The 11,635-nt window shown below is 54.0% G+C and overlaps 1 protein-coding gene across 1 annotated transcript; it reads left to right on the top strand.

Annotated features, from left to right (window-relative positions):
* The first annotated feature begins 1,615 nt into the window (after positions 1-1,615).
* PRR13 (proline rich 13) lies at positions 1,616-10,077 on the top strand. Its single transcript, XM_054012900.1, has 4 exons — positions 1,616-1,683; positions 4,929-4,974; positions 7,507-7,910; positions 8,630-10,077. The coding sequence occupies exons 2-4, from the start codon at positions 4,956-4,958 to the stop codon at positions 8,669-8,671; spliced, it is 465 nt and encodes a 154-aa protein (XP_053868875.1). The 5' UTR covers positions 1,616-1,683; positions 4,929-4,955; the 3' UTR covers positions 8,672-10,077.
* The last annotated feature ends 1,558 nt before the right edge of the window (positions 10,078-11,635 follow it).

Raw genomic sequence — 11,635 nt, forward strand, 5'->3', positions numbered from 1 at the left:
CCCAGCCCCAAGTCCCTTTCCCCACATGTAGTTCCATTGCCTAATACACTGGGCAGCGCTCCCTAGGGACACTATCCTTTGAGTGCAGCCAGGATCTCACTGACCTTGGCGCCGCTGTCAGGTGAGCTTTGCTTTCATGCAGTGTCATCAGAGCTGTGTGTAAACACGCAGTGCTCTAACTTGGCCGGGCTCCAGGACAGGGCCTGTGCCCTTCAGACACCCACACCCTGCTCGCCAGCTTGGCACTGACTAATCTCTCGGGAACAGGCCCTGATCCCCACATCTTAAAGCATGTGTGTTTGGGGGCAAGGGGCTGGCTCTGAGGGGCACACCCTAAGGTTGCATCTGAAGAAGTGAGGTTTTTACTCACGAAAGCTTATGCCCAAATAAATCTGTTAGTCTTTAAGGTGCCACCAGACTCCTTGTTGTTTTTGAAGATACAGACTAACACGGCTACCCCCTGATACTAGGAAAGGTCACTGTCTTGCTGTTTCTCTATCCAGTGCTTATATATCCATCACCATAATACCTGGCTGCTGTACACTTATTAGCAGATTTTATCCTCACATACCCATGAGGTATGAGCCCCATTTACAGGTGGGGAAACTGAGGCACAGGATAGACTATATGACTTGCCCCAGGTCACCCAGGACAAATGTGGATGATGCATTATCCCAGGTCTCCAGGCTGGTGCCCTGCCCACTGGACCATCCTTCCTAGGGCTTTCTCTGCCTCTCAAAAGAGCATTCAGTGCCGTGGATTTCAATGGTGTGAGACTGAACAGCCAGAATGTTTCTTTGCCACCTCTCATCTGAGGATCTCAAAGCACTTCCCAAGCATTAGTGAATTAAGCCTCACAAGCTGCCTCACAAGCCATCTCCTGCCCCACAATGTGGGTTGGGGTTGTTATCCCTGTTTTCCAGGTGGGGAAACTGAGGCACAGATAGCTGACGAGACACAGCCAATCAGTTCTGGATGTTGCTCCCTGAGTCTGACCAGTGAACCACACTCCTGTACAAAGCCCAGAATCGAACAGAGGAGTCTAGTACCCCCCAGTCTCCTTCTCCAAACACCAGACCACGCTCCTCCTAGAGCCAGGAAGAAAACCCAGCAGTCCTGATGCCCAATCCCCCTCCCTAACCACTATGCCACACTTCCCTCCTGCAGCTGGGGCTAGGCCTGAGCAGTCCAGATTCCCAGCCCCCCCTGCTCCAACCCACTAGACCCCACTCCCCTCCTAGAGCAGGGGAGAGAACTCAGGAGTCCGGAGTCCCAGCCCCCCTGCTTTAACCCACTAGACCCCACTCCCCTCCTAGAGCAGGGGAGAGAACCCAGGAGTCCGGAGTCCCAGCCCCCCCCCCCTACTTTAACCCACTAGACCCCACTCCCCTCCCAGAGCAGGGGAGGGAACCCAGGAGTCCCCTCCCCAGGTGTAGCGGGAGAGGCCAGGTACGAACCTGCCCCACCCCCACGCCCGGAGGCGGGTGTGGCCCTTGTAAGCGGGGCCAGCGGCTACTTCCCGCAAGCGCGGTCCGGGGGTGACGGACAGCGGGGCCAGCCAGTGCGGGCCGCCCTGGGCCGGCGCCAGCCAATGGGGGCCGGGCGGGCCGGGGACACCAGCGCTTCCAGGAAGCCGGCGGGGCACAGCTGGGGAGCTCGGGAGTGGAGCCGCCTGGTGCCAAGGTGACGGCGGGGGGGGAGGTCCTGTCCGTGTATCCCCGCACACCCGTCTGTCCCCCCGTACGTCCCTCTGTCTGTCCCTCCTCCCCCCTCGTGTATCCTCCCGCACACCCGTCTGTCTGGTCCTCCCTCCTCGTCCCCCCAGGTATCCCCCTGCACATCTGTCTGTCTGTCCCCCCATACGTCCCTTTGTCTGTCCATACTGCCCTCCTACCCCCCCGTGTATCCCTCTGTCAGTCTGTCCCTCCCTGCCCCCCATACGTCCCTCCATCTGTCCACCCCTCCCATGTATCGCCCTGCACACCCGTCAGTCTGTCCCTCCATCTGTCCATCCTCCTCCCGTGCATCGCCCCCCTGCACACCCGTCAGTCTGTCCCTCCATCTGTCCATCCTCCTCCCGTGCATCGCCCCCCTGCACACCCGTCAGTCTGTCCCTCCTTCCCCCCCTTGCATCTCCCTTGCACATCCCTCTGTCTGTCCGTCCCTCCCCCCGCCACCTCTGTCTGTCCCCCCCCACCTTGCACGTCCCTTTGTCTGTCCCTCCCCCTATGCATCCCCCCCACAACTGTCAGTCTGTCTGTCCCTCTGCACACCTCTTTGTCTGTCCCTCCCTCCCTCATGCATACCTCTCTGTGTATCCCCCCACACATCCCTGTCTGCCTGTCCATCCCTGCCCCATGTGTGCCCCTCCGTGTGTCCTTCCCGGCACAGCTGCCAGTCTCTCAGTCCCTCTGTGCATCCCCCTGTACACCCCTGTCTGTCCCTCCCCCATGCGTGCCCCTCTGTATAGCCCCCCTGTACACCTGTCCCTCTGTGCATCCTCCTGCCCACCCCTCCTTCTATCCGTCCCTCTGTTTATGTGTATCCTCCCCACACACAGCTGTCAGTCCGTCCCTCTCTGCATCCCCCTGCACACCCATCTGTCTGTCTATCCATCTCTGGTGCATGCTCCTCTGTCTGCCCCCCATGCACACCCTTCTTCCGTCTCTGTAATTTGCTCATCCCAAATCTGATTCTCATCTGTTGTAGGCAGGACCACCGAGAGCGGGTTCGGACCCCGGTGAAAATTTTTTTTTCAGGCCCACCAGCAAGGGCGGACCGGCTAAACAGGGCCGACAAGGGGGCGGGGAAGCCGGGCCCCCTTCCGGACCGCCAGGCCCTGGTAATTTGTACCGGCTTACCCCCCTCTCGTCGGCCCTGGTTGTAGGTAGCTATACTAGTTCTGCTCTCACTACAGACCTCTTGGGGGCTGCTTTCCCACTCCCTCCTGAACTTTTGGAGGGGTGTGTGTGTGAGGCTTGGTTTGGGGCATTGTAACTCTGTGGGTCCTCAGTGAGTTGCAGTCTGCATGGGAGACCAATCTTCTGCCTCCCCCATTAGTTCTTTTGCTGAGCTGCCAACCTTCCTGAGAGCGAGCTGGTCACCTCTGTGCGGCAACGCAGCGATGTCCAGTGCTTAACTTGTGCCAGGGCTGAGCCCTGGCATCTCTTGGCTTGGCAGTTCAGAGCCCTGGCGCCTCTGAGTTTGCTGCATCAATTATGAATGTAAAAAAAAATTGCTTTGAGCCCCAGCACTTAATTCCTTGAGCTCCGGCATCTCTTTCAGCACAAATTAAGCCCTGGCTGGCTGTCCTGGGCTGCAGGACATGGGGTGTCTCTGAGCTGCTCCCACCCTGCTCCTGGACTTTAAAAACTGATGCGATCTCCAGGGTGGGGCAATCTAGCTGAGTCACTTTGTGCTGCCTGGCCTTGGACCCAGCTCTGCTTAGGAGGGTGGATTGGAGCGGGTTGGGGCGGTTTCGCTTTGCTCTGAATCGATTTGACTAGCCGAGTTGTTGGTGTTCTTTCTGTGCAGATCTGTGTGTGTGTTTGTGTGCTGCGGGGGCGGGAGGGACGGTGTTGGAATGAGAGTTGGGACTGGATTAGGCTCATTTCTTGTAGCAAAGCGTTGTTCCCTGACTGTACCTTCTATCCTAACCCCCCACCTCCTCCGACAATGCACCAGCTGCAGATACAGAGCTGGGGGCTGATGTATAATTGCCCCTCTCCTGTGGGAGGGCTAAGGGTGGTTGGAGTGCCTGCTTTCCCATGCTCCTCCAAGGAATGGTGGTGGTGCCAAAGGATGTCTGGAGTTAGTCTGACCCTGAGGAATAGGGGAGCCTGCATAGGGACCCCTTCCCCCATCTCAATCCAGCAGTAAATTCTTGTTTCGCTGGTGACTGTTACCGAGCAGCATCTGGGGAGAGAGGAAAAGAACACTAGAGGTTTGGGTTTCAGATACTGCAGGTGGGGGTCCTTGCCCAGAGTTGGTTTAACACTGATGGAGCCGTGGTCTTGATTGTAAGGTCTTTGGGGCAGGGGGCTGTCTGGGGGTGGACAGGACCTAGCGCACTGGAGTGGGGAGGGGAGCTGATGGCTTGAAGCAGAGATTAAGTGGAGTTTGAAGAGGGCTGTGGAGGAGCTTGGGGGGCATGTGGGGCGCAGCGTTGGGGGATGGCAGAGGAAGCCAGGGAGGTGATGGGGCTGGAGCAGTGGAAGCGGGAAGGTGTGGGGGTGCCTGTCAAGCAGCTCAAGACGGGGGAGCTCTGAAATAACCCAGCGGCCTCTCCCGTGTAGGCATCTCAGTGCCTCTGCCTGGGGGGGCGGGTGCATTGGTGGGGATGGTTATGCCAGCTCCGAGTCCCCGGAACCAGAGTCGGCCGAGCTCAGGCTGCAAGCATTGCCCTAAGCCACACCTGCTTGGCTAGATAGGAACAGCAGCTGTTTCCTCCTGTGATCCTGTGTGTTCCTCTGCTCATTTGCTTGGGTACACACGCTGCGGGGCCAGCAGGAGAGGAGACCGTGAGGGTGGGGGCTGTGGACTTCTCCTCCTGGGAGGGATGGAAAATCAGTCACCAGCCAGAACTGCCTCTTGATGAGGACATGGGGCCTGGTGGCTAGAGCATTGGGCTGGCAGCCAGGAGACCTGGATTTTGCTCCTGGCTCTGCCAAGGTGACCTAGGGCAAAGCACTGCCCCTCTCCGGTCTCCTCTTCCATCCTTTGTCTAGTTAGATGGTAGGCTCTCTAGGGCAGGCCCTGATCTCTGTTAGGGGTGCAAACAGCAGGCTGTCCCCATCTGGTGTTCTCTTCTCCGAGCTCTAGGCCTGGCTGGGCTAATCTGCTGCTGCACCAGAGACTTGGTCCTGGGTGACCCATGCTTGCCCAGTGCTACTTACCCGCTTTGCCTAACAGTGTGTCTTTCCCTCCAGGTGACTGGACACTTCTCCTCTCTAACCATGTGGGATCCCAACGCAGGTGAGGGGCAACAGGACCGATGGCAAGTCTGGCAGGTTTCTCAGCTGCTCCTCTGGCTTCCCCTCTGATGCTCCCCCGTTCTTTGCCTCAGCAGGGGAAAGAAGGGGTATGGGGCTCCTTCTTGCCTCTAAAGCGGCAGGTTCAAATCTAGCCCAACTTGGGTGGTCCACGTGAAATGAGCTGGAGGTTTTGGTGGCAGGTTCTGTGGGATGCAGATGCAGCATGTGCCTCATGCTAACTCTGCATCGGTCTTCCACTGCAGCGCACGAGAGGGAGATTCCCATGCCTGAGCTAGTCTTTTTTGGTGACAAATCTGAGGAACTGTCCCAGATTGAGGTGTCAACAGAGGAAGTTGTGGAATTAAACTCTAATAAATCAACAGGATCAGATGGGATTCACCCAAGAGTTCTGAAGGAACTCAAATATGAAATTGTAGAACTACTAGTTGTACTATGTAACTTATTGCTTCAATCAGCCTCTGTACCAGATGACTAGAGGGTAACTAATGTAACTATCTTTTTTTAAAAGGCTCCAGAGGCAATCCTGGCATTTACAGGCTGGTAAGCCTAACTTTATAGTAGGCAGATTGGTTGGAACTATAGAAAAGAACAAAATTGTCAGACATATAGATAAACACATATAGGGGAAGAGTCAACGTGGCTTTTGTCAAGAAAAATCATGCCTCACCAATCTATTAGAATTCTTTGAGGGGGTCAACAAATATGTGGCCAAGGGTGAACCAGTGGCTGTAGTGTACTTGGACTTTCAGAAAGCCTTTGACCAGGTCCTTCACCAAAGGCTCTTAAGGAAAGTAGGCAGTCATGGGATAAAGGGACAGATCCTCTCCTAGATCAGTAACTGGTTAAAAGATAGGAAAGAAAGGGTAGGAATAAATGGTCAGTTTTTACTGTGGGGAGAGGTAAATAGCGGGGTCCCCAAAGATCTATACTGGGACCAGTGCTGTTCAACATATTCATAAATGATCTTGGGGAAAAAGGGGTAAATAGTGAAGTGTCAAAGTTTGCAGATGATCCAAAATTACTCAAGATAGGTAAGTTCAAAACTGACTACAAAGAGATCTCCCTACACTGGGTGACTGGGCAGATGAAATTCAGTGGTGGTAAATGCAAAGCAATGCACATTGGAAAACAAAAAATCCCAACTATACATGAAAAATGATGGGGTTTAAAGTAGCTGCTACCGCTCAAGAAAGAGATCTGGAAGTCATTGCTAATAAAAGCAACAGAGGGTCCTGTGCCACAGGACCCTCTGTTGCTTTTTACAGATTCAGACTAACACGGCTACCCCTCTGATACTCATTGAGCAGATGTTTTCAGAGAACTATTAGCAATGTGCAGCGGCAGCCAAAAAAAGCCAATTGAATATCTATCCCTTTCCTAATGGTTCCTAATAATGAGACCGAAAATATCATATTGGCATTATGATAAACCCGTGGTACACCCACCCCTTGAATACTGTGTGCAATTCTGGTTGCCCCATCTCAAAACCGATACATTAGAAGTTGGAAAAGTGCAGAAAAGGGCAACAAAAATGTTTACGGGGATGGAACAGCTTCCATATGAGAAGAGATTAAAAAAACTGGGATGGCTCATTTTAGAAAACAGATGACTAAGGAGGGATATGATAGAGGACTATAGAGTCATGACTGGTGTGGAGATAGTGAATACGGAAGTGTTATTTATCTTATCCCATAACACACGAGCCAGGGGTCACCCAATTAAATTAACAGGCAGCAGGTTTAAAACGAACAAAAGAAAGTACTTCTTCATACAACGCACAGTCAGTCTGTGGTATTGGTTGCCGGGGGATGTTGTGAAGGCCAAAAGGATAAGTGGGTTCAAAAAAGAACGAAGCGTTCCTGGAGGAGAGGTCCATCAATGGCTATTAGCCAAGACGGTCATGGCCACACCCCATGCTCTGTGTGTCTCAAGCCTCTGACTGCCAGAAGCTGGGACTGGACGACGGGGGCTGGATCACTAGATAAATTGCCCTGTTCTGTTCATTCCCTCTGGAGCACCTGGGATTGCCGCTGTTGGAAGACGGGACACTGGGCTAGCTGGACCAGTGGTTCTGAGCCAGCATGGCCGTTCTTATGGCCGTGCCCCACCAGTAGCAGAAACATGTACAGAGGATGGAGTCAGCTAAGCCAATGGAGCTGTTCCTCTAGCTCAAGCAATTGCAGCTGGTGCTCTTAGATCCCCAGGACCTGGTCAATTACCCCTGCTGGCAACCCACTGGGGGCATCATTGCAGTCCAGAACCAGGGGACCCCCCGCTGCCCAAGCAGCAAAGGGGGGAGGCAAAGCTAGGGAGCAGAAGCCAAGCCTGTAATACTTGGTGTCGCTCCCCTGTGCTGTCACGGGGGGGACAGGGGGCAGTGAGGTGGGGAAGCCGCAGTGATGCTGCAGGGTGGGGCTGAGAGCAAGGGAGCAGGACAGTGCTAGAGGGGATATTGCTCCACGGGTGTCTCTCTTCTCCTGCTGGCTGTGACACTGGTTTATTCTCCTTCCAGGACAGCCTGGTGCCTACCCCGGAGCGGCCTTCCCTCCCAACCCCACATACCCACCTGGCTCCAATCCTGCCTACCCTCCCCCCGGGAACCCTGCCTTCCCCCCAGGCACAGTGCCCCCTGGCTCCTATCCCATCCCTCCAGCGGGGGTTCCAGGGCAGCCTGCATACCCCCCTGGCCACCCCATTCAGCCCCCTTTCCCCGGCCAGCAGCCTGGCTACCCTCTGGGTCCCTACCCACCGCCTGCTCCTGGAATGCCTGGGGGGATGGGTATTAATCCCCTGATGCCTGGGACCGTCATGGTCGGGACCCAAGTGCTGGACAAGAAGGCGGCGAAGAAGATGAGGAAGAAGATGAAGAAGGCTCACAAGGTGCACAAGCCACACAAGCTGCACAAGCATGGAAAGGTCAGTGGGGCGAGGTGGGGGCGGAATGGGGGTGCATTCTGGCATCGAGGTCAGAGGTACATGCTGGGTTGGGGGAGGGGAAGGAGAAGGCTTGTGTGTTGGGCTTTTTCTCAGCACCTGTGTCTGGGTCATCCCGCGTGCCCCCCCCCCCTCAATCTGTTCAGCAATTAGTGCCGTCCCTGAACCTTGCCAGGGAGGGCGGCTGGTTCGCTCAGGGCTTGGGGTGGGGACCCTTCCGCATCCTGGATTGAGTTTGAGTCCAGCCAGTGCTGCTGGTTCCTCATTACATGAGTCTGGAGGGTCTTGGCTTAGTTGCTAGTCTCTGTGGTTAAGGCAGCCCCCCCCCCCCCCTCCACCTCGCCCCTTTACAGTGTGGGGCGGGGGCAATGCAAGTAGGGGAACTCCTCTGGGCATGGCAGGGGAGCCCCTGTACATGGGGGTATGGCCGGGGTGGGGATTGGTGCATGGGGGTTAGCAGTAGACCCAAGACCCTTTGCCAACTACACAAACCCTGTGACATGGGGGGAGGGTGGCAGTGGTTCGTGGGATCAGTAGGGGGTCACCTGTGGGAGCTGAGTCCTGCTTCCATGGGCAGCAGCTCAGGACCCTGTTAGCAGGGTGCCCCCTTCCTTTCTATTCCCAGCCATCCACCTGCCAACAGCATGTCAACTCCCTGGGCTGAGGTCCAAGCCTCATGGTTTCTCTCCCCCTTCCTGCAGCATTCCTCTTCCTCCTCCTCCTCCTCCAGCAGCAGCGACTGACTGAGGCTTCCCTCCGCCTTCCAGCCACGCATGCTTCCCGCAGACCAGACAGTGATCTTCCCCTGCTACAACCAAGCCACTGGCTGACTGGACTGATGCCAGCCACCTCCCTAACAGCCTGTATAACAGGGCTAGGGACAGGCTAAAATCCCCAGGAAAATCTGTCACAGAACAGGGAGCCCTGGTGAGCCATACGCTAATCTGGATGTCACTGATCGGGTGATGGAGGGCACTGGTGCGATCAGAGGTGCAACCTTAGCATTAAAAGCAGGTGCACTGGGGGCCAGGTATTAAAATGCAGGGGCCCTGTAGCAAATTGCAGTTGGGACTCTGAGCTTTTTTTACCTTTCATGACAAGTCCCTTCTGGACTTAAAAATTGGAGCCTCCCGACTCACAGCCTATGCCCCGTTCATGATGCAATTGCAGAATAAGTCCTTGCACATCAGGGCATCTGCACCAGCCGCTCCCTTCATCCCTTGATATTCTGGCTCGTTCTGACTGGCCTGCAGAAATCTGGGGATGTCGCTGACTGGCTGAGAGGCAGGTTTGTTTTCAAAGGCATAAGGAAGTTGGGTATCCAAATGACTTTGGATAAATCTGCCCCCAGTTGTCCATTTTCTGGTGGGATGTTCCTTTTGGGGCTGAGGGAGGAGGTAGTCTATATAGAAACTAATTACAAAAAGTCTATATAGTATGTATAAAAACTAATCACAGAAGTGCTTGGAATAATAGCTCTGAATTAAAATTCTGAATGTCTCATGTCGTAAATGAATGTACATGATCAGGGATAACTTTATAAGAGTTTGAAACTTGATTTTAGTGTGAAGATTTTTTTTTTTCCCCCTCTCCCACCTCCCTCTCCTCCCCCGCTCCCCAACAAGGATCTTGGAAGGAAAGGGTTGGAGGTGGGGGCCGGTATTCCAAGAGGTCCCCTTGGTGGGAGGTGTAGGGGCTACCCAAATACAGTCTGGCTGACACCGTATAAAACAGAACAGAATGCAGCCATATCTCATCACTAACCCGAACGTATGGCCTTAGAAGACTACAAGTCCCAGCATGCTATGCTCCCCACTGTTCCCAATTGCTGGGCTGGAGCATGGCCTGCTGGGCTCTGTAGTATCTGCAGGCTGCCTCTTCATGCTGAAGAAGGTGACTCAGCGCTGCAACGTGGAGCTGTGTGACATGGCTCAGGGCTATCTTTGGGATGGTTTTGGAGCCCAAGCTCTGCACATGGGCACAGAGGGGACCAAGACGGATCTGGACTAGTCATGACGGCTTGTTGCATGGTGCTCCCGTGCATACTTTATTTTAATCCCTCTGGCTGTGGAAGTTGTCTTCTGTACCCGCTGTATACTTGTATCTCTTCATCGCTTCTCCAATAAAGTTTTTTGGTTTTAATACTGAACTGCAGTCAGTGTATCAAAGGTGCTGGTGGCTTCCCAGAATCTGCTGCACCCTCCCCCACAGGGGGGCGTCTGCTTTTAATTGCAGATTTAACCGGCTGGGCAGTGGGCGTTCCCAGGTTCCCCATCTGCAGAGGACAGTTGCAGCCCTACCTAAAGAGCCTTGACTCTTTAGCTCAACCCGAAGCTGCTTGTGCTTTCCGCTCTGGAGAGCCCCAGTTCAATCCCCACCATCAGCCAAAATGGCAACCGTTGCCTAAGCATCAGGTGAAACTTCCTGCCACCTCCCACCCTGTCTCTGGTTGCTTCCTGAGTCTTGGTCAGTGTGCCAGGCTGAAGCTGCTATTCTGGGCTAAGCTGTAAGTGAGTGAGACCCCAGCCTGCCCTCAGGGCTTGTGCTATGTTCCCATGGGCTGCAGCGTCTGGTTTGGGATCTGCCCCCTCCTCCCCGTGTCGGTAAATCTCCCAATCTTTGGTGTGTCTTTTCTTAAAACCCCAGCTCATGATTCCATGAGAATTTCAACTTCCATTTTAAAGAAGTTTCTAGCCTTCAGGGGTGCAGAGAAAACGAAAAGCTTAAAAATATGACTTGTTGTTGCTCTTTTTCTTTGTGTTGTGGTGAGCCAGGGTCCTGGACCAGGACCCCACTGTGCTAGGTGCAGAACAAAAAGATGGTCCCGGTCCTAGTGGCTTAGACTAATGGTTCTCAACCCAGGGGTCCACGTACCTCTGGGGGTACACAGAGGTCTCCCAGGGAGTACATCGACTCATCTAGATAGTTGCCCAGTTTTACAACAGGCTACATCAAAAACACTAGCGAAGTCAGTACAAATTAAAATTTCATACAGACAATGGCTTTTCTACTGCTCTATATACCCCACACCGAAATGTAAGTACAATATTTATATTCCAGTTGATTTATTTGATAATTAGATGGTAAAAAGGAGAAAGGAAGCAGTTTTTCAGTGCTAGTGCGCTGTGACACTTTAGTATTTTTATGCCTGATTTTGTAAGCAAGTCATTTTTAAGTGAGGTGAACGTTGGGGATATGCAAGACAAATCCAACTCCTGAAAGGGGCACAGTCGTCTGGAAAGGTTGAGAGCCACTGGCTTAGACTTAGAAATTAGATGGCAAATAACCCCCTCCCCCGTCTTTCCCCCCCCCCCCCCAAAAAAATCTTTTGGCACTCTCATGGGTTAAGCAAATCTCATGACTTTTAACAGTGATTGGCTATGCTCTACTTCAAGGTCTGCTGCAGTGAATGCTCATAATTGATCCCAACGTGTTGCTGAGTATTAATAGAGCCCTGCACGGATATAAATTTATATCCACGGATAGAAATCGGTATGCGGTGAACCGCAGGGCCCTGCCGGGAACCACAGCAGCGAAAGGAGCAGAACATGGGGCCGTGGCACCTGGGAGCCAGCGCCCCATGCCGGCAGCTCCTCCCATGCAACTGTACCACCCCTGTTCCTTCCATGTAGCTGTCTGTGTGACTGCTTCTCCTGGCTGCAGTCTGTACAGTCACGCCAGAGGACAGGGCTGGGGGCGGTACAGCC

Source organism: Malaclemys terrapin, chromosome 23, assembly GCF_027887155.1.
Source record: "Malaclemys terrapin pileata isolate rMalTer1 chromosome 23, rMalTer1.hap1, whole genome shotgun sequence".
NCBI classification, from domain to species: domain Eukaryota; kingdom Metazoa; phylum Chordata; order Testudines; family Emydidae; genus Malaclemys; species Malaclemys terrapin.